The sequence below is a fragment of the Rattus rattus genome, chromosome 7 (assembly GCF_011064425.1).
Source record: "Rattus rattus isolate New Zealand chromosome 7, Rrattus_CSIRO_v1, whole genome shotgun sequence".
NCBI lineage: Eukaryota > Metazoa > Chordata > Mammalia > Rodentia > Muridae > Rattus > Rattus rattus.
Window position 1 is genome coordinate 19,292,544 of NC_046160.1, and position 23,474 is coordinate 19,316,017.

The following is a 23,474-nucleotide window of genomic DNA, read 5'->3' on the forward strand; positions in this document are numbered from 1 at the left end:
TCCCCTTTTGGCTTGGTAAAAAGGTGGTACTGACAGGTTGTCCACATGCCTGTGGATGATTCTAGAACCCTGTATAATGGGCGGCAATAAGTAGGTTATAATCAATCAATCAATCAATCAATCAATCTATCAAAAAGGCTGAAATGAGATACATTAGCATAGGGTTGGGCAGATTATGATATAGGATATATATATATATATATATATATATATAAATAAACAAAAAAGTAGAGTAGAGAAGAAAATATCTTTACCTGAAAGCCAAAGAAATTGAGTCATGTTATTTAGATACATTTTATTAATTTAATTAATTAATTAATTTATATGTATCTGGGTCTGAGTATGTATGTCTGTGTTGTGTATGCAGATATACGGAATCCACAGAGGCCAGAAAGCTATCAGGATCCCCTGGAGCTGGAGGATGGGTGCTCAGGAGTTGCCTTGTGGAAACAAACTGACTCTCTGGTTTTGTGGGAAGAGCTCGCCGAACCTCTGAGCTATCTCTCTAGTTCTCCAGTTTTAAATTACTTTAAAATTAATATATAATCACAAGTAATCCAAATCCAAGAAATAAAAAGAAAACCAAAATGCAAAATGAAACTATATACTTAAATTCAGAATAGATTGCTTGTTAACCAGACTGTATACATACAAAAATAATCAACAAAACCAACTATCTAAACTGTCTAGCTCTGTAGAATAGAGCCATTCACACATATATTAAGAAAAATTCCTACATTTTTTGTAGAGTGGGTGGCAAAGATTCTGAGACCATACAATGAAGAAATGGCAGAGTTTTAGATAGATGGGATTGGAGAAAACTGGGTATCCAGATTTTAAATGAAATTTTTCTATACTCATCTTTTATAAAAATCAACTGAAAAGGCCTGAAAGGCTTTCAAAAACACAAGACCACTTGAGTGCAACACAGAGCAAACTGTGAGGCTGCATAGACTTGTCTTAGAGATGTGAGTCCACAAGCACAGGTTAAAAAGACAAAAAAGCTATGACAGAAAACCAAGATTGTGTTAGAAGAGCGTCTGTGTGTCAGAATTCATGGCTGCTTCAGAAGGCTACTAAATGAAATGACACATAAGGGAGGTACATTTTTATTTATAACTTTTGGTTTCACTTATGCAGGTAAAGACAGTTGGTCTCTTATAGATGCAAGTAGAAACCATCATTACATGAGGCTAGGACAGGAGAGGGAGAAGAATGGTTGCAAAAGAGTATACATTTTTAGTTAGGTCGGGATAAAGACATTCACTGGCTGTGGCTGTATTTAATAAAGTACCTTCATTTGAAACCATGTTGTTCAAACCATAAAAATGTTAGCAATGAGTTATTACATATATTTAAAAGCTCAAGTGAGCCATTCCAAAATATACCCTATTTCAAAAATTATTATATATATATATATATATATATATATATATATGCCAATTAAAACATTCAGAGTCAGAGAAAAGTAGATGCAGATGTTTGCCAAATATGAACTAATCACATTTGTCAAAGCACTCTGTCAAATTTTAGTATTGGAACTTTCGACTGGTGGTTCTGAAATAAAACCTCAAATGATAACATATAGTTAAAATGTTCTTTTTCTTTCACACTTTCAATGTTTGGCAGACAGAGATACAGGAGTTTTATTTCCATCCTAGAGAAAAGTTGTCTATGTTGAACGTGCTAAATAATCTATTTGTTCACGTTCATTTTACTTTCACTTATTGGTTTATTTAAGCTTTCAAAGGTGTTACCAGATGAGGTTTTCTTATATGTACTTCATTTTGATCAAGTTCCACCTGTCCCTAATCCTCCCTGGTAGCCCTTCCTGTCCCTAGTGTTCCTTCCACCCCAAGGATGCCCCTTCTTTTTTAATTCCTCTTTGTGCTCTGTCTTCCCCCATGCTTTTTTCCTCTGTCTCATTGCTTTTGTTTGGGTATTGTGGAGTTCTTGAGAGAAGGGCTCCCAGTTAGTGGGAACTGTTTGGAAGGAGCGGAGGGATGGTTTTTGTTGGAGGAAGTGTAGGTTCAGCTCCCATCCCATCCCTCCACCCTTGCCTACTAATGGGGATTAGGATGTAAATTCTGCTCCAGCACCATGTGGTTTGACACACCATGATCCCCTCAAGGGATGATCATGACTAACCTCTGGAACTGCAAAAAGCCCCCAATTAAGGGTTCATCACAGTTTTCAGCACATAATGCAAATCAGTTAATAGGACAACACCTTTTGTCCTCCCTGGATAATAATATATTTAATTGTAGCCTAGATCTGACTACAGGATACGTGGTACTTGCTTTTTTTGGTACCCAGCTTGATATGTCACTCATTTTCCTGAATTCTCACATTCTAATTTTTTCTTTTTATGGCTGAACAAAATTCAGTGGTATCTATGTAACAGATTAATTATTTATCCAACAGGATATCTAGGCCAATTCATTTCTAGAGCTGCAGCAAACAGATGTACATGTGCCTTGTGGCAGGAGTTAGCCAATCGCTTGGACAATTGTTCAGGAGCAGGATAGCCGGGTATGGTAGAGCTATTTTTAGTTGTTGGAAGTTCTGTACCGATTTGGCTGTTGTACCAGCTTACATTCCTACCAATAGTGGACAAAGAATCTTTCTTCCCACGTTTCTACAACAGAATTGGCCAGTGGACAGTAGCCAATAAAATGACAACCTCCTGGGTGACTGCTTACAGAATGCAGTGGATGTGCCTGCTATCACGGAGCATAGTGCCTTGAGCAGTATTGCCGAGAAGCTTTCAACACCCCAGGCTTCTGAACCTTCAAGTTTAGCCACGATAAAGCTCGTTTTGCTTTTGATATGTGCGATATCCCTCGCGTTGGCCAAGTTCTCCGGGAACATGAATCCAGTTTGGCTTTGAGCTTACTCTGGAGAGATTAGTTTCTATTGGCTATCCTCAGAGCTGCCTGCTTGCATTACGAATCTCACATTCCTTTACCAGAGAGACTTGTTCGATGACATTACTCATGGAACTTCTCTTGGAAGTCGATGCTGCCTGCGGAAACCTCCTGGTTTGTGCATTGTGGCTTTTACTTCACAAGAGGACCAGAAATCAGAGGCTGTATCCAAATTTAATCCAATTACGGCACGATACTGAATGGTTTGCGGAAGGCAGTTTGAGAAGCATTGGTGTTAGGTCGCCCTTGGAGAAAGTCTGGCAGAATCCGCAACAAGGGATCTAGCTTTGAGACTTCTTTGCGAATTTTGCTTATCTTTTGCTTGTCAGCTTTGTTCAGTTTATTACACTCTTCTGGCTTTTAATTTTGCAGGCTATATGAGTTCAGACATTTATCCGCTTTTATAGATTTTCTATTTTTATAGGATTATAAAATTTCAAAGCAGTCCTTAATGATATGCCTTTACTTTAATAATCTATTGCAACAATGTTTTTTCTGCTTTATTAATTTTTAAGTTAGTCTGACTAGAGTTCATTAATTTTATTAATTTATTGTTTTATATATAAAGTTCACAAACCTATTTCTGCCTGGGCTGTATTTGGGAGTAGGCAGGAGTTACTCATTGGGTTATTTAATCCTTCTGTATTTTTATTTATTTGTTTTATATATATAAATTTACTGTTAGCCAGCTACAGATGGTTGTGAGCCACCATGTGGTTGCTGGGAATTGAACTCAGGACCTTTGGAAGAGCAGTCAGGCTCTTAACTGGGGCTGGAGCCATCTTTCCAGCCCTCAAACTCATTTGTTTCTAAACTTTACTCCCAGTTTCCTCCCCTCACTATGTCAGTTTCTTGAGACCACAGAATTTTGATTTTTAATCCACCCTATTTGTCTGTGTCTTTTAATTACTGTTTTAAGGCCACAATATTCAAGGCTATAATTATGAAGGGCTTGCCATTGTTTATGATTTTTGTTGCCTATTGCTCTTGTTGTGGGATTTTTGCGTTCCTTTTTCCTGTTCCTGGCAGTGTTGGAAGTTTGCGTGTTGATGTGATTGATTCTTTCCTAGGTCTCCTAAGTTTGTTCTATTCCTTTCATAGAATCTAGTCCTTTCCTATGTCCATGTGTGTGAAACTGTCTTTTTCTCTGTATAACAATCCTAAAGATTGTTCTAGTGGTGCCTAGTTATTATTATAGAAATATATTATTATTTATTTAGTGTATGTATGTGCTTGTGTTGTTTTGAGATATCCTTATTCTTTATCTGTTTTCAGAGTATAGCACCTAACAATAATTTCTTTTGAGGATTCAGTGTATCATTCTATGTTGGTACAGTTGCTGGCATCAGACCTGATATTACTCTCTTATGTTCATGTCAGGGTGAGCATTTCTTTTACTTGTTTTGCTATGTATTTGACATTTTGAGTGGATACATTTTGGAGAGATTCTTCTTCTGGTCCTGTCTGCTTGGGGTTCTGAACGCTTCCTCTATTTGGATGTCTGCCCTTCGAGATTCAGGCAGTGTCCTGACTAAAGTTTGACTAGGTTGTTGAGATATTTGATTGTTTGTCATTCCTTCCATCCCATGCAGTCTTGACTTTGTCTTTGGGTCTTGGGTATGTACATGCGTGGTGGAGTCCATTGGTGTCAAATCAGACCCAGAACGTAAAGTCAGTATTAGCCATGGATAACCTTCTGAAGAGTTTCTGCTTCTGCCATCCTCTGTTGGAGTTACAGTTGAATGCCCATTTGTCAATTTCCTTAGGGCCCTGGGGACCTGTAAAGTCTATATCACACAAGCATTCTAGGGCTTTGAGAAATTCCCTGGCCCATTTTTCCATATGTGCATCATGTCTCAACCTTGGCATCCACTTTTGAGACATCCTTCTGCTTGGGTATGCTTTGTTGATGTTGCTCGCTGTGTCAAGTCCCTGTTATGATTGATGCTTCCTATTTTAGAATCTTCTTTGTTCCTTGTATGGAAAACTGCATTTCTTTGGGATTTTTTTTTTTCTTCCATATTTAAATTTTTTCCGTTACTGATGCTTATAGCCATGCCAACTAGTATTCTTTCCTGTTTTCTTGTGTGAAACTTCCTTTCTTCTTTCTCTGTGTGTAATAATCCTTAATTGCCTCTTAGTGCTGGCCTCTAGTTACTATGAATTATATGATTGTTTATTAGTACACATATGCTTGTATTCTTGAGATACTCTTATTCCTTCATGTTTTCAGAGTACAGCAATTTTGGCTAACAATTATTATTTTTTAAGGATCCAGATGTATCATTCTATGCATTTATGGTACTGATATCAGATCTGGCGTTACTTTCTCTATGTCTTGAAGCAATTTCAATAACTTAAGCTAAGCTCCTATTCATTTATTTGCATCCTTGTTTGGCCTTTTGAAAAAAAAATTGATTTCTATTATTAAGAAAATGTCAGCCTGGCTGTCATAATGGAATCTTTCCTGTGCCCTTTTGTGGCTTCTTTTGTTATGCTTTGTGCGCCTCTTTGGGAGCAACCTGTCTTCTGGTTTGCAGTTTTCCTCCCCATGGTTTCTATCTTGGCTTATGTTCATCCTCGTTTATTTTTTGGTGCTGTCTTGTTTCACTTAGATTTATTATCACCAAAGCTGGCTGCAATGACAGCTATTATGACTCAACATAAGCCCCCATTACTTTTTGAATATCACCATGTTTCTTTTCCCTTGTGTTTCCTAGAAAGAAAAGACAGAAGAATTAGGGTCCTCATTAGAAGAATGCTGTATTTAAGTGGTAAAAGGAAGGTTGTGGATGATGGGATAGGGATTTGATGGGGTAAGAATTAAATCAAGTACATGGGTTAGATATACAAAGTTAAAAAAGAAAGAAAATGTTACATTAGAATTAGAGAAAAGGAAGACATGAGAGCTTTCCCAAGATACTTCACATCACCTGAACTTAAAATACAAAAGTATACCTACTAAAGAGAAAAATTTAAAGAATTAAAAAAAAACCTAAATAAGATATATAGAAATAAAAAAAATAGATAGATAAATAAAAACATGAACGTAAATGATAATGAACAAAATAATATGTTCTCAGTCAAAAGTGTTTATTAGTTAGGAGAAAGCCCAACCCCAGATTCTACAGGTCTATCAGTGCATTGCAACAAGTTCCACCACAAGCTTCCTGTCAATCCATACGTAGCTTTTTCAGTTGTGGTCAGGGTGGGGAGGTTGAGAACCTCCCAAGCCTGGCCTTTACCACATTTCAAAGCTATGTATGCCAGTCTGTGTGTCTTTAGGTCTACTACTCCTAGCTAGTGCTGCAAACCTGTTTACTCCCAGGGTTCCAAGGGTCTCAGCAGCAGCCATGGGTCCTGCATGATGCGGGGTGAACGTCCCAACTCCAGAGTCCTGCTCCCCTCTCTCTGGAGCTCTGTTGTCTTGGGCTTTCCTCTCAGGCGACTTCAAGGCTGAGTTCCAACCCCAGCCAACCTCCTCATCCCTCCCTCTTGGAGTTTCATCTGATCCTGCATCATTTTCAGTCAGGTGGCTTTGTGCCGACAGACTATGGCAGGGAGGGCACGCGCATGTATATAAACCCCTCAGGTTTCACATTCCTACATCCTTCATCCAGCACTTGCCCAACATCTGCTGCTAGACAGTTTGCCCTTCTTACTTTTGGCAGAACTGATTTTGCAGAGTAGTTATAGTAAGCTGTGTCTGTGAATGTGGCCACGGACCCAAGACAGTGACTTTTAAAGATGGTGAGCTAACACTCAAGTCCCAGCCTTCATAGCTTCTTGACTGTAGAGGAATAGCCAAGGTGAAAGGGCAAAGCTCAGGAAAGGGTCAGAGAACAGAAGAGCCAATCAATCATAGGAGCGTGAGGAACAGGGGCAAAACACACCTTAGGTTCTTTTAGTCCCTCCCCACCTTTTTTTCCTTTCAGACCATGATCTCTGTTTTGCTTGACTGACATTTTAGGTTGGACAAGCTTTGCCGAGAAGGATTGACCTGGGCTTCGACAAGCTTTTGGTCTCAGTTCAAATACTCACTTCATCATTGCCGCTCAGCCAATGCCACCACGCAACAACAACAACAATAACTGCTCTACCAGTCATGTCACTAGCACCCCATTTTGTAGGGCATTTGACTCTAGCAACAGCTGTACTACGCATGACCAGAATTTCCACTTTGCCTTGGACGTGCACAAGCCTCAGCAGTCTGGGCGCATCGGGATATTGACTCACTGGGCACATAAGTTCATTCTTTTGTCTCCCACTTCCTGCCAGCACCAGCAGAGGTGCGCTGTGTTGATGATGGATCGTCCCAGTCCTGTTTCAAGATGAAAGATGCAGTATCAGGCACACTCGACCTATGTCCTTCTCTCCTTTTCTGTGGTCTTCCAGGGCTGTGAGAAGCATCCCTGTAGGCTGGCTGTGCGACTGAGCGAGCGTGGGCTGGGGACCAACAGAGTGCCTGCTGATGGAAGGGTGGTGGAATGGAGTGATGGGAGGGGCCAGCCAGGAGAGCCATGGTATTGGCTCAGGAGTGGACACCACAGGCATTTCATACCCAGACGTTGGAGGAGGACGGCTGCCCTCAGTTCACAATGACTGTGATGATGTTGTATTAGCTTGATTTACCTGGTGTTTAAAACATGGTTTGGTGTGAGTACCTCTGATAATTTGGCAGGTTTGTGAAAGTCTGAACAGGATTTATCGGGATTGTTCCAGTGATTGTTCAAGAATGATAAATATTTCCATTCTCTGTAAGTTTATGAGGCACACCCGAGAGGCCGTTTGTTTTTTAGCTTTGTGCTTTTGGTATTTTTGATGTCCCTTTCCGGATGAAACGGCTGAGTTCTGCAGGCAGGCGACAGGCTGTAGTCTGTCAGGGTTTCGAGTCTGACGAGGATCCGTGTTCAGACCTTCTACATTCCGTCAGGCCTGAGAGAATGAGCGTTGAGCACGCCAGTGGCGAGTCCGCACAGGGTGAGCCAGATGGGAAAAATGCGTGTACAGGAGGAGAGAGTGAATCAGCTCTGCTGGCTGACAACGGCTCCTTCCCCCTCTTCCTGGTATGGTAAGTGGGAGGAGGATGAAGCAGGTTCCATAAGGGCAGGTGCCCTGAATTCATACAGTCATCTGGTGCCAAGACGTCGGGCTTCCCTAATCTAAGCCTGTGCCTTTGGACTAGGAGGGCAGAGTAGATTTGCCGTGTGGCTGTCCTGTCCTTCCTGGATTGTGCAACCTGTGACTCTTGCTAAGAATGTCCATGCCTGAGCCGGTTGTTTTCATTGCAACTTTGTCAGCCTTTTGCTGGGAGGACGTATCTTGCAAGTGCAGGGCAGTGATATCTCACAACCACTTTCGGGAAGTCATCAGTGACCTCGAGCAGCGTGGATGACCAGCGACGAGTTGGTCCTCTTTTCAGAATGGCAAAAGGTAAGCAGGGTCTGCTGCCCATGGCAGTGGACGGCCATCTCTCTCACGTGGACCTCTGCTCGCTCTGCTCTCATCTTACTAGCAGGTGTTGCGTTGTAGTTTGCATTCTTTTATGAGCAAGAAAAACACAGGCAAAGATACCTGCGAGAAAGCAGGAGGAGGAGGGAGAGGGAGAGAGGGACACTACGAAGTGCTAATGGGACACACTCAGCTCAGAGAGACGCAAAAGGAACAGAGTCTAGGTGAGATGAGGAATCACCAGCACTTCTCTATTTCTCTAGGCTCATGCTCAGCTCATAGTATTTTGATGGCTCTCTGCTACATGAACAGCAGCAGGCATTAGTGCTAATGCCTTAGCGGTGCACGCACATAGCCAGGATTCTGGAGACGATGATCCCGTGCCACAGATTTAACAGACAGAAACTGGACTCGCGGGTGGCGACACACACTCTGACGCCTTGTGGCAAGCCAATACGGTTGTCACTATTCTTTCTTATAAAGCCCCCTCCCCCGCCACACTCTCCTCTCTAGTTCTATATGTATGTACATTGCAACGCCACTTGAAATGTGTAGGAAAAGTGGTTATAGTCCATAAGTCCCTCGATAGCCCAGGGACCTGGTGCAAACTTCAACTCAGTGCAGGGAGAGAATGGAGCAAGTTACTGTCTCTGCTGCTGCTTGACTTCTTCAAGGCGTACTCCGGGCCCTTCCAGCCCTCCCTCCCCCACTTGAGATCCGTGAGAGGAGCCATTATTTCCCCACTGTAACTCGAAGCATGTGGGCACAATATATATCACGTAGTTGGACCAAAGGATGCAAATGACTCTCTTGTCTCGTTATGCTGATACTTTGTGATGATTTGGAGCCTGAGCATGTCTGAGGAAAATTTGCAGATAAAGGGCATGGGCTTCTGAGAATTTAAGGATCATGACTTAGACAGTGATCTGTTTAAAGTAACTCAGCACGAAACTTTAGGAGCTCATCTCCAACACCAGCACTGCAAAAGCCTGTGGATCTGGTTTAGAGGGATTCCATCCCTCGATTCCTGATCTCTCTGATATATGGTGGCCTTTGAGTTGGGGGGCTTGGCACCATGACACGAGCTAGGGTGGAATGCTTGTTGGTGGTAGTGACTTTTTGCACTGGATATTTAAATGTCTTTGTGCTCAGCTAAGTTTATGTGACAGAGGTGAGAAATAAATTGTTATGTGGACTTTCTGGAAAATTTATGTACACACAGACGTCAAGCCATTGCCCTTTCATAAATGAATTTTTTTCAGGGAGCTGGTGGCAGGTTCAAAGTGCCCTTGAAGGTCATGTTCACCTTAAGGTATATCAAGTTGTTGATTTGTGTGTGCCCCATGTTCTTCTGAGGGACAGCTTGCTCTTAGCCCTGTGTCTAGAAAAGGAGTGTTTGAGGTGGTTTGGTTTGGTCAAATTGTTTCCTTGTGCTTTTATTAGCACTGTAGAGAAGCAATTTTTAGATGTTTAGAGAGAAAGATCATACCAATCCCTTTCTATCCCTGGGAGCTTCTTGATCCTGTCATACTTTCTTGATGAATAGCCAGCCGTTTGTCATTTGTAAGGGTGAGCTCTCTCGAAGCTACCAGAGGATGAAGAGAGAAGTGACAGATTAGAGTAGTAATAAGTTATGGAGTAAGGAAGGATCTAAGAGCAAAGGAAGATTGAGTGTTCAGATTCATTTCTTTCAAGATGTTCTAGGTATTAAATATAGATGTTCAAAAAAGAAATTACCAAAAGCTGTGGAAAGATGGCATCTCCTTTCCTCGGGGAGCCTTCTTCCCTTTTTTGTTTACAGTATCATGCAGGGTTCTGTTCCAATGAGTGGTCTTAGAGAGGGCTCATAGGTATGAGATACTGAAGTGCCTGGGAATCTTGGCAGTGAGAGGGACTTGGTGACCTGTCATCTTTGTGGAGGGAGAGTTGTCTAGTATTTCCAAATGGCCATTGTGGTGATGTCTTCTTCTAGGTCTGGGGTTTTAGTCCTACTTGAGAGGGATGCGGGAGAACCTTACAGGAAGATTTATATAGCTGGAGGTGCTAAGTTTTGTTATTTATTCACTGATTAATTATAATCTTCAAAGTTATAGATTTAATTGTATATAGTGTGTTATCGTCTCCCCAGACCTTCTTCCAATTTTCCTTTCTTCCTTTCCTTTTTTCTTTTTGATAGGGTCTTACTTTATGAGACCAGGCTGACCTTGACTCTTAGAGATTGGCTCTACCTCTGAGCCTTGAGTGTTGGGATTAACAGTTGTACACCACTACAGCAATAACACCCAGCCATCGCACGCTATTAAGTCCAAATTCAGAGATAATCTTATTCACTCATTTTGGTTCTTTAAGTTCTATAGAGCGAGTCTTTCTTTTCTTCTTTCTTCTTTCTCTCTCTCTCTCTCTCTCTGTGTGTGTGTGTGTGTGTGTGTGTGAGAGAGAGAGAGAGAGAGAGAGAGAGAGAGAGAGAGAGAGAGAGAGAGAAAGAATTGAACTCATCTCAGGTTACCAAGCCTGATAGCAGGCACTTCTATCTACTTTCAAGCCACGCCAGCCCATCAACCATCAACACAAGTATTTATAACCCTACCCCCACAGTGCAAGTTCCTTTGTATCCCCAGCACCACAATACCTGGAAGAATCAATAGAAGGAAGGATTTGTTTCTGCCTCATGGTTTTATTGATTTAGCCCATAAGTAGCCTCATACACCTGAGCAGATGATCATCATCATGAATAAAGGTGGAGGGGCTATTAGATGATGAGGAGACAGAGAGAAGGAAGCATCAGAGGTGGGTATACAGCCCAAAGCCTCCCCTCAAACCTAAGGACCTTTTTCACTAGGCCCCTGCCCTAAAGTGATTTAGAACCACCCCATCAACTGGTATCCAGTGCCCAAACATGGAGGGGAATATTTCAGATGCAAACCGTGACACCTGCCAAAGTGTTTTCCTCTCAGTTTTCTGTTGAGACTGTTCTATGAGGTAAGCCTGAGGCACAGGGCCCATGTAGTATGGCTGTTCTTGTAGATATTCTCGAATAGGGAGCATTTGAAGTTTCTAACAAGTCAAGATGTTTAAAAGAGAGAGAGAGATGCTCCAGACACAGACCTGGGAGATACATGATGGATTTTAACTTCAGTCAGATGAACTTGTTGGGAAGAGAAGGAGAAAGGTCCTCGAGACACTGAGGAACTTATCTTGAATTTGTATGGTCCCAGCAGGCTGTGTGTGTGTGTGTGTGTGTGTGTGTGTGTGTGTGGAGAGAGAGAGAGAGAGAGAGAGAGAGAGAGAGAGAGAGAGAGAGAGAGAGAGAGGAGAGACTAATGTGATGTACTGAAAGGAGTGAAGGAGAAAACATGGGGAGAAATTACCACATAGGTCAATTGATGCCTTTGGGGAGGGTGACAATGGTCATTTTTTTAATTTTACCATTCATAACACTTCAGAAAAGAAGTTTTATTTTAATAACCTAGACATTGAGCAATCTAGAAGCCCGGGGTATTATCATAAAATAAATTAAAGAAAACAATTTTAAATTTAAATTAAAAATTATACAAGCAATGTTGTATGTTGGATCATATGACTCATATATACTCCACTTTTCCTCTCCCTCCTGTTAGTTCCTTTCTCCCCAAGTAGTTTCAACGGTAACTGTCATGTCATATAAAATACATGTCTACATGGTAAAATTTATATAGAAGCCAAATGAGAGAAAGCACATAGTATTTGTCTAAGGATTAGATTACATTTTGCATCTCACACTTTTCCTTTAAAACATGATTGAAGGGGAAATTCTGCACGTTTCAGGAGTGTGTTATTTGGAGTTGATAAGAAAAATACCATTATTGGGGGCTAGGAGATGGCACAGTAGTAAGAATACTGGCCTGCAGGAATGAGATCCTGAGTCCGAATCCTGGCTTCCATACAAAAAGCCAGGAATGGCATGCCAGCATTGGTGGGTGGAGACAGGCAAGTCCGAAGAGCCTATGACCCAGCCAACAGCTTCTATAAGCAGTGAGCTTTCCACAGGAGAGAGCCTCTGCTTTAAGATAGTAAGATTGTGAGGTTTTCAGAGTAAAGACAATTGATGTCCGGTTGCTTTCTCTGTCTGTCTGTCTGTCTGGTTCCGTCTGTCTGCCCATCTATCTATTCATTCATTCATCACTCATCTTATCTATCTATCTATTCACCACGTATGTATTTGCAAAAGGTACCACACACTCAGCAAGAGCTATATGCACATACAATTCCACACTACACATACAAATACACACATGCACACACACTTTTATTTTATTCTTTCTAGCAAAGTTTCCCTCAAACAGTCTTTGAACGATTATGAGACAACAAGAAGGATCTCACTTAACTGACTCAGATTTGAAGCTGCTGCTCAACCATTCAGAGCTAATTTTTGATGCTTTTGCATCTCTTCATGGGCTAAAGAAGGAGCGCCTGTTCGCTTATCCCATGGCATGAGTGATACCTCTATGCTCTCTGCTTTCTCTCAGCCCAGCACAGGTATTCACGTGTTAATCACTTCTGTTGACTGTCTCTAGAGCCTACTTCCTCTAGGTAATCTTGCTGAGACTGACTTGAATAATGCTCGTCACAACCCCACTCTACATCATATGGATAGCTCCAGTATGCCCACTGCCAACAAAAATTTTTGGACCTATTAAACTCAAGACAATGTGAAAACTTAATATGGTATCTTTGTCCATTTGCTAAAGTAAGAGTTTAAACATTATTGATTTATAGTTAGCAAACATGATGCTAGATTCCGACTTTTAGCTGTGGAAGGGCACACCACTATCTGTCTCTTTGCTGTCCAGAAACTTTCAGGATATGGGTTCTAAATGGTGATACTTGCTAAGAGGAGAACCGTTAAGAAGGAGAGAAAACAAGAAACAAGCACAAAGAAGAAGGAAACCAAGAGGCTTCCACAAGCTGATGACTTAAAAGAAGGCAGAAATTATTAAGGAAGCACAGTGTCATGCCTTTATTTTGCAGAGGAAAATGGGTCAAATAAGAGACCAAGTCATAGCAATCTTGGCAAAGAGAACCCGCAGGGTCTCTGTACACACAGCTGCCTCAGTAATCCCACAGCCACAGCCCAGGGGGAAGAGCCTGGTCCCCAGAAACTGTCTCCTTGACTCCATCTGAGGGAGTTGCAGGCTCCAGCTACAGACTGGCCTTGCCAAGTCCCCTCCTGGACAAGGACATAATATGAAAGTTCATGTTGTTCCCTCATTGAGCCTCTGAGAAAAGTCTTGTGTTGGCCTGGCTCCTGGCACTACCAAGAAGGAAATGATGAATTCTATGGAAGCAGAATAGCCCTTCTTTAATTTGATGAGTAGACGTTTCTTCCTTCCACTAAAGAAAAACTTGTGGAACTAGATATAGCACTTCTTAAGGACTCTACATCACACATTCTCGGCTCTTGGCATGCTGGGGAGTAGGAAGGAAAGCCTCAGGGACCGCCTTGAAGGTTGCTGATATCTGGGGAGAGACATCTCAGGTTGTCTGTTTCTTACTTACTGAGTATGTGGATTTTTTTTCTTTAGGATTACTCTCAGTTGGTGCCTCATGACATATCACAGCTCATTGCATGCAAACACTTTGCTATGATGGACTACGCATCCAGCCTCTCCTCCTTTTCTCTCATCAAGTTAATACAAAGTCTGAGGAAGCAAAGAATTCACGGTGCTGATGCTCCAAACCTTGAAATGTGGTTGGGAAAGACAGGAGAATGAGGTGATATTGGCTGACTTCTAGGCATACAGAACCCAAGCTTCTCAGCAGTGTCCAGTGAATTCTAGGACCTGAGGGCATGAACATGTTTCAGCAGGCTCATGTTCAAACTTTTATGGATTGTAAGAAAAAATGCCTCTAGATTGTCACAATCCATCTACTCTGTGCCCATTAGCTCTACAGATTTGGGGTAAGATGAAAGGGAGGAAATCAACTGTGAAAGAATGGAAGGATGATTCTTTGACGTATTTTCTGGTAGGTGTGAGAAAAATGCGGACTCTGCGAAAACAACACTCTGTCCACCTGCTAAGAAAGTGTGTATCCTGACCTTCTGCAGGAAACAGGATGAGGGACTATGGGGCTGTTCTCTGAAGCTTATACCAAGTGACATAGCTTTTATACCTCTAGCTGGGAGACTTGCAATCCTACCCTAGATTGTGGAACTCACAGTCCCTGTATGAGAGGTTGTTCATGGCGTTCTTTCTGGATTTCTTTCCAAAGAGTTTATAATTCCAGGATTCTGGTTCTTAAGCTCATGAAAACTCTTCTCAGCCCCCAGGTTAAACTTCCATGCCCATTTGCCTTGGGCCTGGCTTTAGTTGTTGATTTTATTAAATACACAGGATCACGAGGAACTTGGACTCACTAGGGCTCCAAGACCAGAGAAGGGTTTCTATTGTTTCTTCAAAATTGTTGGTATTGACAGGGCCTCCATACACTCTAGGTACATTCCTACATAGTTATCATGACATTCAGACAAAGCTCTATCGCTGGATGATCGGGTGGGCATTTGCGAAGGGCATCAAGGTCAGTGGCAGGCTTTGAGACATCAAGGACAGGACACACTGAGAGTGGTGGATTAACCTGAGTGTCACAACCTCGGGAGGGTCACATGCCCTTTCATATGGTTGCTTATCGATGCATACTTTCAGATAATCATGCTTTACCATATTGAAATACAAAATTATAAAAGTAGCAATAAAATAATGGGGTCGCCAAACACGAGGTACCTCCGTGGCTGAAGGCCTGGCATTAGGAAGGCTGAGAATCACTGTTGTAGAGTGTCCTGACAAGGCTTCTATCCGCTAGGAGGAAGGTCAGGACCCTACACCTTTCCTCTTATTGCTATGTTCTTAAAGTATTCAGACCCCACCAAAAAATGTCATTAAAGTCATAAAAGGACATTTAATGAACACTTGTCGGTACAGGCAAGTTCAAATCTAGTTTAGAGAGTTGATGTCACATAATTCCTCAAGGAGATTCTCAGAAGTATAATTATCCTCTTGAGAGTAAAGGCGGACAATACTGGTTAAGTGACCTGCTTTCACTATATATATTTAAAGGCAAGATCTGCAGACCCTTGACGGAAGCTACAGCCATGCACTTTCCCATCCACAGGCTGGCAACATCTGTCTATGGTGTTGTCAGCTCTCATCCATAGGTGGATGACCCATTTGCTCAGTACTCAAAAGTGGTCGTGAATCAGCCCCTTAATCGGTTCTCTCCTACTAGAGACAGTGTAGAGGGTGACTTGGTATGGGTATATCTGAAAGCTTGGGAATTCAAGGCCAGGGTACTTCTGGTTCAGGAGTAGGAAAAGGGAATGCTGTAACCAGCCTCCAACCCACCAGAGGTTGCTGAGATGAATTTGTTCTTAAAAACAAAGCTCATTTTAGTTTTTGACACCAGCTGCTTCAGTTTAAGAGTCCCCAGAAACACCTTATCTCAGTGTGGAGAAGTTTAGTAGATCAAAGCTCAATGAAACTTAAAACTGAAAGTTGCCACAGAGAGTATAAAGTCCCTTCCTTTTGCAGCCTAGTTAATTGGGCCGCTGCTGGACCCGGTAGAGTTAGGGAGAATCTGCTCCTAGCCCAGGTGTTCTATAGATATTACAAAGGCTAGGGGACAAGAGTAGACTGATATCCATCTCCCTGTCCATGCACTTCTAGGTGTATCGCTGCACATAGCTGTATATACATCGCTAATGAGAGAACAAAGAAGCAAAACAAAAAACAATTTAAAGTTCTTGCATTTCTTTGGTGACAGGAGAGGAGTGCCTGCCTGGAGTCAGGAGACTTCTGAGTCAGAGGATTACACACAATAAAATGATACCCTTGGTGAGCTCAAGGCTACGGCTTAGAAGTCCTCAGCTTGTTTTTTGCTTTGCATTTGACCTGCAGAGAAATTGAAGTTCTACAAATTATGAAAATCAAGAGTTTAAATGCGGAATGCCATCATTTATCTCTTGTTAATTTTGTTTTGAAATGGAGGATGCGCCACTACAATAATTCCATGTTCTGTCCTAGAAGAGATGGGGGCTTAGGGACTACAGAAACTCAACCAAGAGGCCCAAGGGATCAAGAAAGGTGGCCAGCATGACTGCTGCTGAGTTTATTTCCGTGGGTAAAAAGTCCAAGCCTTGAAGGTCCTTGAATATTTCACTGCCCACCCCAACAATTCTGCACATGCTGTCTTGAGATGTGAGGTCTTCTTTACTCAGAGTCAGTTCAATATCACACAAAAGTGTCTGACTCATCTGGTAGTGAGCTATCATCTGCCTATATTCATGAGACAGAAATTATGGATTGGTGGAGCTATAGTCTGCCGTCTCCGGGTCAAGGGTTGGGCTTCAGCTGTGTGAGTTGGGCCTGCAGGCTCTGCCTCAGCATTCCCAGCCGCTTGTTGAACTTTTCTCTGGATCTGTGTCCAACAAGTGGTTGTTCAGTAATATGTGTAATCTGCTTGGCTGTGTGGAGAAGTGGCCAGGAGTGACAAAACGCGACGATTCCAAGTATGACTGTCTTCAGAACAAGATCGTATCCTTGCCTGGTGGCTCCAAGTGAGGTAGGATGTGCAATCATCTTTGTGAGGAATGTAAAGATGGCAGTTTCTTGAGAAGACTCCAATCATGAACAAAGAGTATAGAATCATGTCCTATATAGGGTGTCTTCCCACTGATGAAATGGACCAAGCTCGGACCACGGATCAAATCACCATCTCACTGAGGAGGGTTAACATGGCATCCTGTAAAAATCCCTCTGAAGAACACTCCAGTATGTCCCGAGGCTTCCCCAGCCTTTGGCACATCAAGGGCCTCAAGCTGAACACTATAAAGAAACTCATGTTTCCAGGCCTACTTACAATCTTGATTCTTCCATATACTATTTCCTGTCCTATATTTCTCATCCCAGGAATCAGCCTGGAAGATTAAGCCCAAATACACTCCCCTCTAAGAAGCTACTGAATCCTTGCTGTGAATTAGGTCCCTCCTTGGTTCATTCACAGAATCTTGGCTGCCCCTATACAGCCCCTCCTGAATCATTCACCCTTGAGTTTTACATCACATCTCTGGCACCCCACTTCTAGTTTCCCCAGTGCTGACTACAAGGCTTTTCCGGGTAGGGACCCACGTTATTTAGCCTTATTTCAAATGCAGCAGAGCTGCATACGTAAGAAACTGATGTCTATTTTCATGAAAGAGTGCACTATGGGAGGGATAATGGCAGCTAGAGTTCAATCTTGGCTTTTACCCCAGGAGAAATGGCGAACAGAGGTTCTGAAAAATGTTAATGTGTGTTTCTAATGCTGAGTACTGGAGGAAGGCCCCTGCAGAGAGAGTGAGAGAGTTTCTAAGCACAGGTTCACTGAAAGTGCCTCTAGAGTTGGGCCAAGAGGTTGCTCAAAGCACCCTTGGCTTTTTCCTTTGTTTGAGGCTGGCGTGATTTGTAGGTGGTCACTGAGTCTCCCCAAGGAGGCCTGCTCCACCTTGATAGAGCCTCCTTGTTCCTGACTCCAGGGTCTTGGATGAGAGGAGGGTGCAAGGGCAGGCATACAAACATAGCTCAGAGCAAAGAGACATGCAGAAAGTCCCCAAGTCCCATGAGGTAGTCCCTGCATTGCCCTCTGATGACCCCAGAAAAGGCAATAGAAACAACCTTAACTCAGGTTCTAGTCATTTTTTCTGTAAATGCCTGCTTGGCTCCCCATCTGCCTTGCACCATGTTGCTGTGACCACCGTGGAAGGCATAGGGAACACCCAGAAGCTTTCACATCCCTGTACAGGTGAGTGGGGTGGTGAATATGAAGCCAAGACATTTTTACAGGGAGCTGGATCTGCTGCAGCTCTTCTCTGGGTCGTTGGAGAAACTTGCTTGAGAAAAGGAGGTGTTGTTCCAGAGGGCCTCTGACCTCTTTCTAGATGCTAAGCAAAGGCAGAGAGAGCAGGCACTCATTCCAGCCCCATCACTACGGCCAGGATGATCTACTACGAGCCCCATGACTCTCAACAACAATAGCAAATAACGACAACTCAGCTGAATCTGGTCTTAGGGAAGGGCATCTTGCCCTTTGAGTATGCTTGACAATGGACAATTCCCTGATTCCAGATTCCCATGACGCCTGATAATAAACTCATGTACTTCTTGTTTTATGGAGTGGTAATCTCCAATTGTACCACTCAATTCTGTCCTACTATTGTCTTGAACAATACAAATGTTGAATTGCTATTTCCACATGGCTGCTGCAAGGTGCCTGTCCAAGCAAACTGGAGATAAAGTAGAAGGGCCAGCTACCTTTGGGTACTCAGGCCCAAAACTGAAACAATGGAAAATGGGCTACTTATTACTTACAATAATAGGAAGAACTACTTAACTCATAGTTTGAGGGTACTCATAGGGAAATCATGGTGATAGTCCTGAGACAGCTGGCACATTAGGATGTTGTTGAGATAATGGAATGCTCATATCCGGCTAGCTTTTCTTTTATTCAGTCTTAGATTCATCCATTTTGTCACCTTGATCTAATCTCAATAAACCTTTTGGCCTTGACCAGAGGTAAACTTAAAGATAATTCTTCATGGGATACACCTAAGGTTTAGTTTCCTAGCTGAATCTCTATAAAGTTATCAACTCAATAAATTGACCAATATGGATTGACCTTTTCCTGGAGAACAAAATAAGATAATAGCAAGAATGGCGAAACCCATGGATTGCTTTCCTAGAAATGGCACCATGGATTGGAACCAAGTCCCACATAAACTTGTAACCTTTGCACTTGGAAGGAGTCAGGATTATCAGAAGTTCAAGCCCATCTACAACTCAGCAACCCAAGGACCAACCACACAGATCAACGAATACCTTACTAGGATTTTCCTTTTGTGGAACTGGACCTTGCCAATGGATTAAGGCAGGAAACCATGAGGGAGACAATATTGCAAATCTGGGGTTGAAGAGAGATAGATGCTTTTTAGGCCAAGTTGAAACAGGTGGGCAGAGAACAGTGGACCCCAGGATAACTGAGGCAAGAGTTCTTCTTTCAGAGATGGTTCCAGAGTTAAACCCAGGTCTTAGTCCTCTCTTGACCATTAGAAGAAAGATGTCTCTCAGGAGGGAACACTTTCTTCGTCTTCTTCCATGGCACCAGGAGGCATTAGGGCCTCCAGATGATCAAACAGGTTCTGTTCCACAGGAGGAACATGTGATCCAGACTGTGGTGTCAGAGCAGGACGAGGGTGGTATTGCCTCATCTCTGTTTCTTAGGCAGGAAAAGAGGATGCCTCTAAACCTGCCCAACCATGGAGAAGTGTGAGCTTAGTTTGAGCCTGCTGTTTTCTCTGTAGCAAAATGAAGGAGTAGTTTAAACACAGGCTTTGCACCCGCCCTTCCAACAGCATGAATTCTTGCTCTTGGTGATGTTATTTTATCTCCATTTAAGTAGCAGGGCCAATTCTACTCCGAGTGCACTTAATTTTCTTGTTTTATGGATTTCTATGCCCTCCTCATTCCCATTGTATCACATGTTGACTCATTGACTTCACAGACTGCTACAGCATGCAGGTTCTGGCCTCAGTCCTGCCCTTCCATTCTTATACCTCTCAGCAGGTACATTTAACACCCACTCACCTGAAACTGTACTACATTTGTACTTTCAATTTTGACCTCTCCTCAGACGTTAGGGCTCTTACTCCAACTGCCTACTTGACACACACAGCACAAATGTCTAATCTCACCCGTAGGAAAACCTATTTTGCCCATAACATCTCCCTCCTGTGTATTGCTTTATTTGACTTAGGTGAAAAAAGCAATCCATTCTATTTTCCAAGATAAGAATCTTTGGAGTAATCTTTTGATCCCTCTTACATACTCATACACTATCCATCCAGAAGTGTGGTCCACCTCCAACCTCAACCCTCTATGACACCTTCCCCATCTGTTTTACTCTCAACTTGGTCCTGATATTATCTCTCTTGGTTGACTATACTATATCCCAAAGACCCATTTCTGTTTTTACTTTCTTAATGCATCCATCCAGCATCCCAGAGTGACTTTTTTTAAAGTTTTATGAATTACATCACTGCTGGCTGTAATCTCCTAAGGCTGGCTACCACACAGAGAAGGTTCTGTAGCCTGCCCTGGCTTGTGAGGAGCTGTTTTCCCACCTCAAATATTTAGCATCAGCAGGTTCCGCCCATATTCTCTCAGCCTGTCTGGCATGCCAAGCTCCTGCTGGATCAAGCCTTCTTGCTGACAGTTCTTTTTTTCTTGATCCAAACTGATATTGAAACCAGACTCGAGATCCTTTCAAGAGTGGTCTTTTCTGACCACTGGCTCAGTGGATGCCTGTCATTCTGGGTCATGTAATCTTATATAAATCTTCTGTGGCCACCACACATGGAATTTTCTTAATGTGTTTTTGCTCGTATTGTCCCATTACAGTATGGGCTTCATGTACTTCTCCCCATCTCTTCTCTGTTTATATAACTTTTCCATGCCCATTTGCCTACCAGCTTCCTTGGTCCATGTTCACAAATGAATGGGTAGACTACAGATACAGATGTTATAATATCCTGTCAGTTTTTACTTCAGGTACCAAGAGAGATTCCTTAAGAGACAGAAAAAGAAGAAAAGTCATGTGGATGAAGAGAGGGAACTTGTAGTATAAAACCTACCAGCTCTGGGGTTGAGTTCTGTGGATATCCCACACTAACAATAAAACTCAGCTTAACTCCTGTTCCACCTCATGTTTCTCTGTGCTCTGAGGGTACCCTTCACTTAACAATCCAGGAATGCAGTGGTGGGGTTTGAATAGAGCACTTTTAAGATACTTTGAACCTGTAATTTTAACCTTCCATCATTCTAGAACAAGTCATTATTCTCTGAATGACATGTCTACTAATGGCTAACATTAATGAATGCCTACAGAATACCAGGGACAACATCAGGAGTTTAAAGTTCTCTGGTGTCTGAAATCCAAGCTCTTCAGGAGACAAGGGTAGAAAGAAATCAAATTCAAGGCCTGCCAGCCCTACACAATGAGACACGATCACAGACAAACAGTAGAAAAGGTCTACAGATGTTCAGGATAGAGTCCCTGCTTAGCATGTTCTAGGGACCTTGAATCAATATCTAATTAAACAAAAAAAAAAGAAGGAAGGGAGGATAAAGAAGAGCAAAAGAAAAAAAAGGTTTTATAGGAATTACCCTTTTAAATCCTTAGCTATAATTAGTGGTATGCTCCCTGTCTTGCAGATGAGGAATCTGTGTACCTCTGATAGGCTTATGGTTGATGGAGACCTCACATCTCTGGGAGAGGCGGGGTTCCTGACAACATACATATGGTGGTTATTTGTCCCTTTGTAGGAGAGAATTGCCAGAAGCCATGGCTCCAGTGTGGGTTCTGCACTCCCTGGCATTGTCATGAGTATGTACACACGCCCGAACCAGCCTGAGCCCACTGTTGAGGAGAGATCGAGAATGCCTTCCAGGTGTGGGACCTTTAGGCACAGCCCAGGGAGTGGATGGCACATGGGTCCTGGACAGGTCAATGCAGTGACAGTCAAGAGTGGGCTGGGAAATGCCAGGTGCTTCTTCAGAAATCTCTACCACAAAACATGGTGGCCAAGGTCTGTTGGGAAGGTAGTCTTCCCTGGTTGACCGGGGTTGGTCCCTGCTTCCTGGGATGTTTAGATCCTACCCTGCCATGAGACAACCTTGTCATGCTAGCAGAGGGACCACTGACATTTGGGAAACTATCTAGAGCAGTGCTTCAGTTTTCCAAATGCTGAGACCTTGTACAGTTCCTCATGTTATGGTGGATCCTCGAATTATAAAATTACTTTCACTGCTACGTCATAACTGTAAATTTGTTACTGTTCTGAATCATGATGTAAGTATTTTGGAGATAGTGTTACCAAAGGGGTTGTGGACCACATGTTGAGAGAGCTGCTGGTGTAGGGATCTTATAAGATGGGGTTCTTTCACTGACTTCCATCAGAACAAGCTTCACCAGGGTGATGGATGCTCAGAGGGAGAGAGACAGATGCTGAGCCACGCTTGCTGGCTTCCTCATTCATCTCCTGTGACTGGATTATAGCCTCTGGGGAATTAAATCCAGAAAGTTTCCCATCCAGTCAACACTTCCAACCGATGCCTGTTCAATCTTCTTTTAAGTCTTATGTTATGTACTACTTGGAAGTGTGAGAGATACAGGATAAAGATGGGAGTCCTTCCTCCAGAGACTCACACCTGAAGAGAAAGCATTCTGGTAATATAGATTGAGAAGCTCACTGAGAAGGTGATCAGACACTCTGGAAAGGCTAGAGTGGGCTTGTTCTGGGCATTCTGGGAGGGCATCAGAATGGGTGTTTGGGTGACAGAAATATAAGCAAGAACAGGACCTTCTAAGCAGCAGACATAGAATGTCAAGTACATGCAGTAAGGTCATAAGCTCCTCATCACCTGGAGAGAGCAATGACATTATAATTTTTTCCTTTGGCCTGCAGGAAACCTCTGTCGCCTGTACAGGCTACAGACCCATCCTCCAGGGATTCCGGACCTTTGCCAGGGTAAGTGGGGTCCTGGAATGGGGACAGCCTACCCGTGAAGCAGGAACCTGCAAAAGTACAGTGGAAGGATGCCAAAGACCTCAGGTCTACTGGGAAGAAGGATGAGGCGAGCCAGTGTCTTCCTACTAAGGCAAACAGATGCTGCCTTTTGTCTTGCTGTGAAATTTCCTGCTGGAAGGCCTGCAGCTCAGATTCTTTTGAAGATGTACACTACCCAAGTGTTACCTTCCCCACAATACCTTGAGACTTGGCCACTTTCCTCGATGATTGGCAGGCTCTGCCTGCACAGGTGCCAAAGGTGGCATTTAACAGCATCCTGCCTGGATCAGCCTCACGCCCTTCCTCCTTCCCTTTCTCAGCTGCTGTCACAGTTGGCATTCTGCTGGCCACGTGAAGCTGATAATTAGCTCTCCCAACAATATGTGAACCAATTTGGAGTTCATAAACCTCTAGTCTGAAACCATAGCTCAATGTGTGATCATGGTGGTGTAAACACAGACACATCC

At 42.9% G+C, this 23,474-nt stretch overlaps 1 protein-coding gene across 1 annotated transcript in view; it reads left to right on the plus strand.

Moving 5' to 3' along the window:
• Positions 1 to 7,762: 7,762 nt before the first annotated feature.
• Positions 7,763 to 23,474, plus strand: part of Xdh (xanthine dehydrogenase) — a 63,224-nt gene continuing 47,512 nt past the window's right edge. Inside the window, exons 1-4 of the mRNA XM_032908607.1 lie at positions 7,763 to 7,998; positions 14,386 to 14,440; positions 15,568 to 15,660; positions 22,906 to 22,968. Of these exons, the coding sequence (XP_032764498.1) occupies positions 7,763 to 7,998; positions 14,386 to 14,440; positions 15,568 to 15,660; positions 22,906 to 22,968 (447 nt within the window). The remainder of the gene's footprint in view (positions 7,999 to 14,385; positions 14,441 to 15,567; positions 15,661 to 22,905; positions 22,969 to 23,474) is intronic.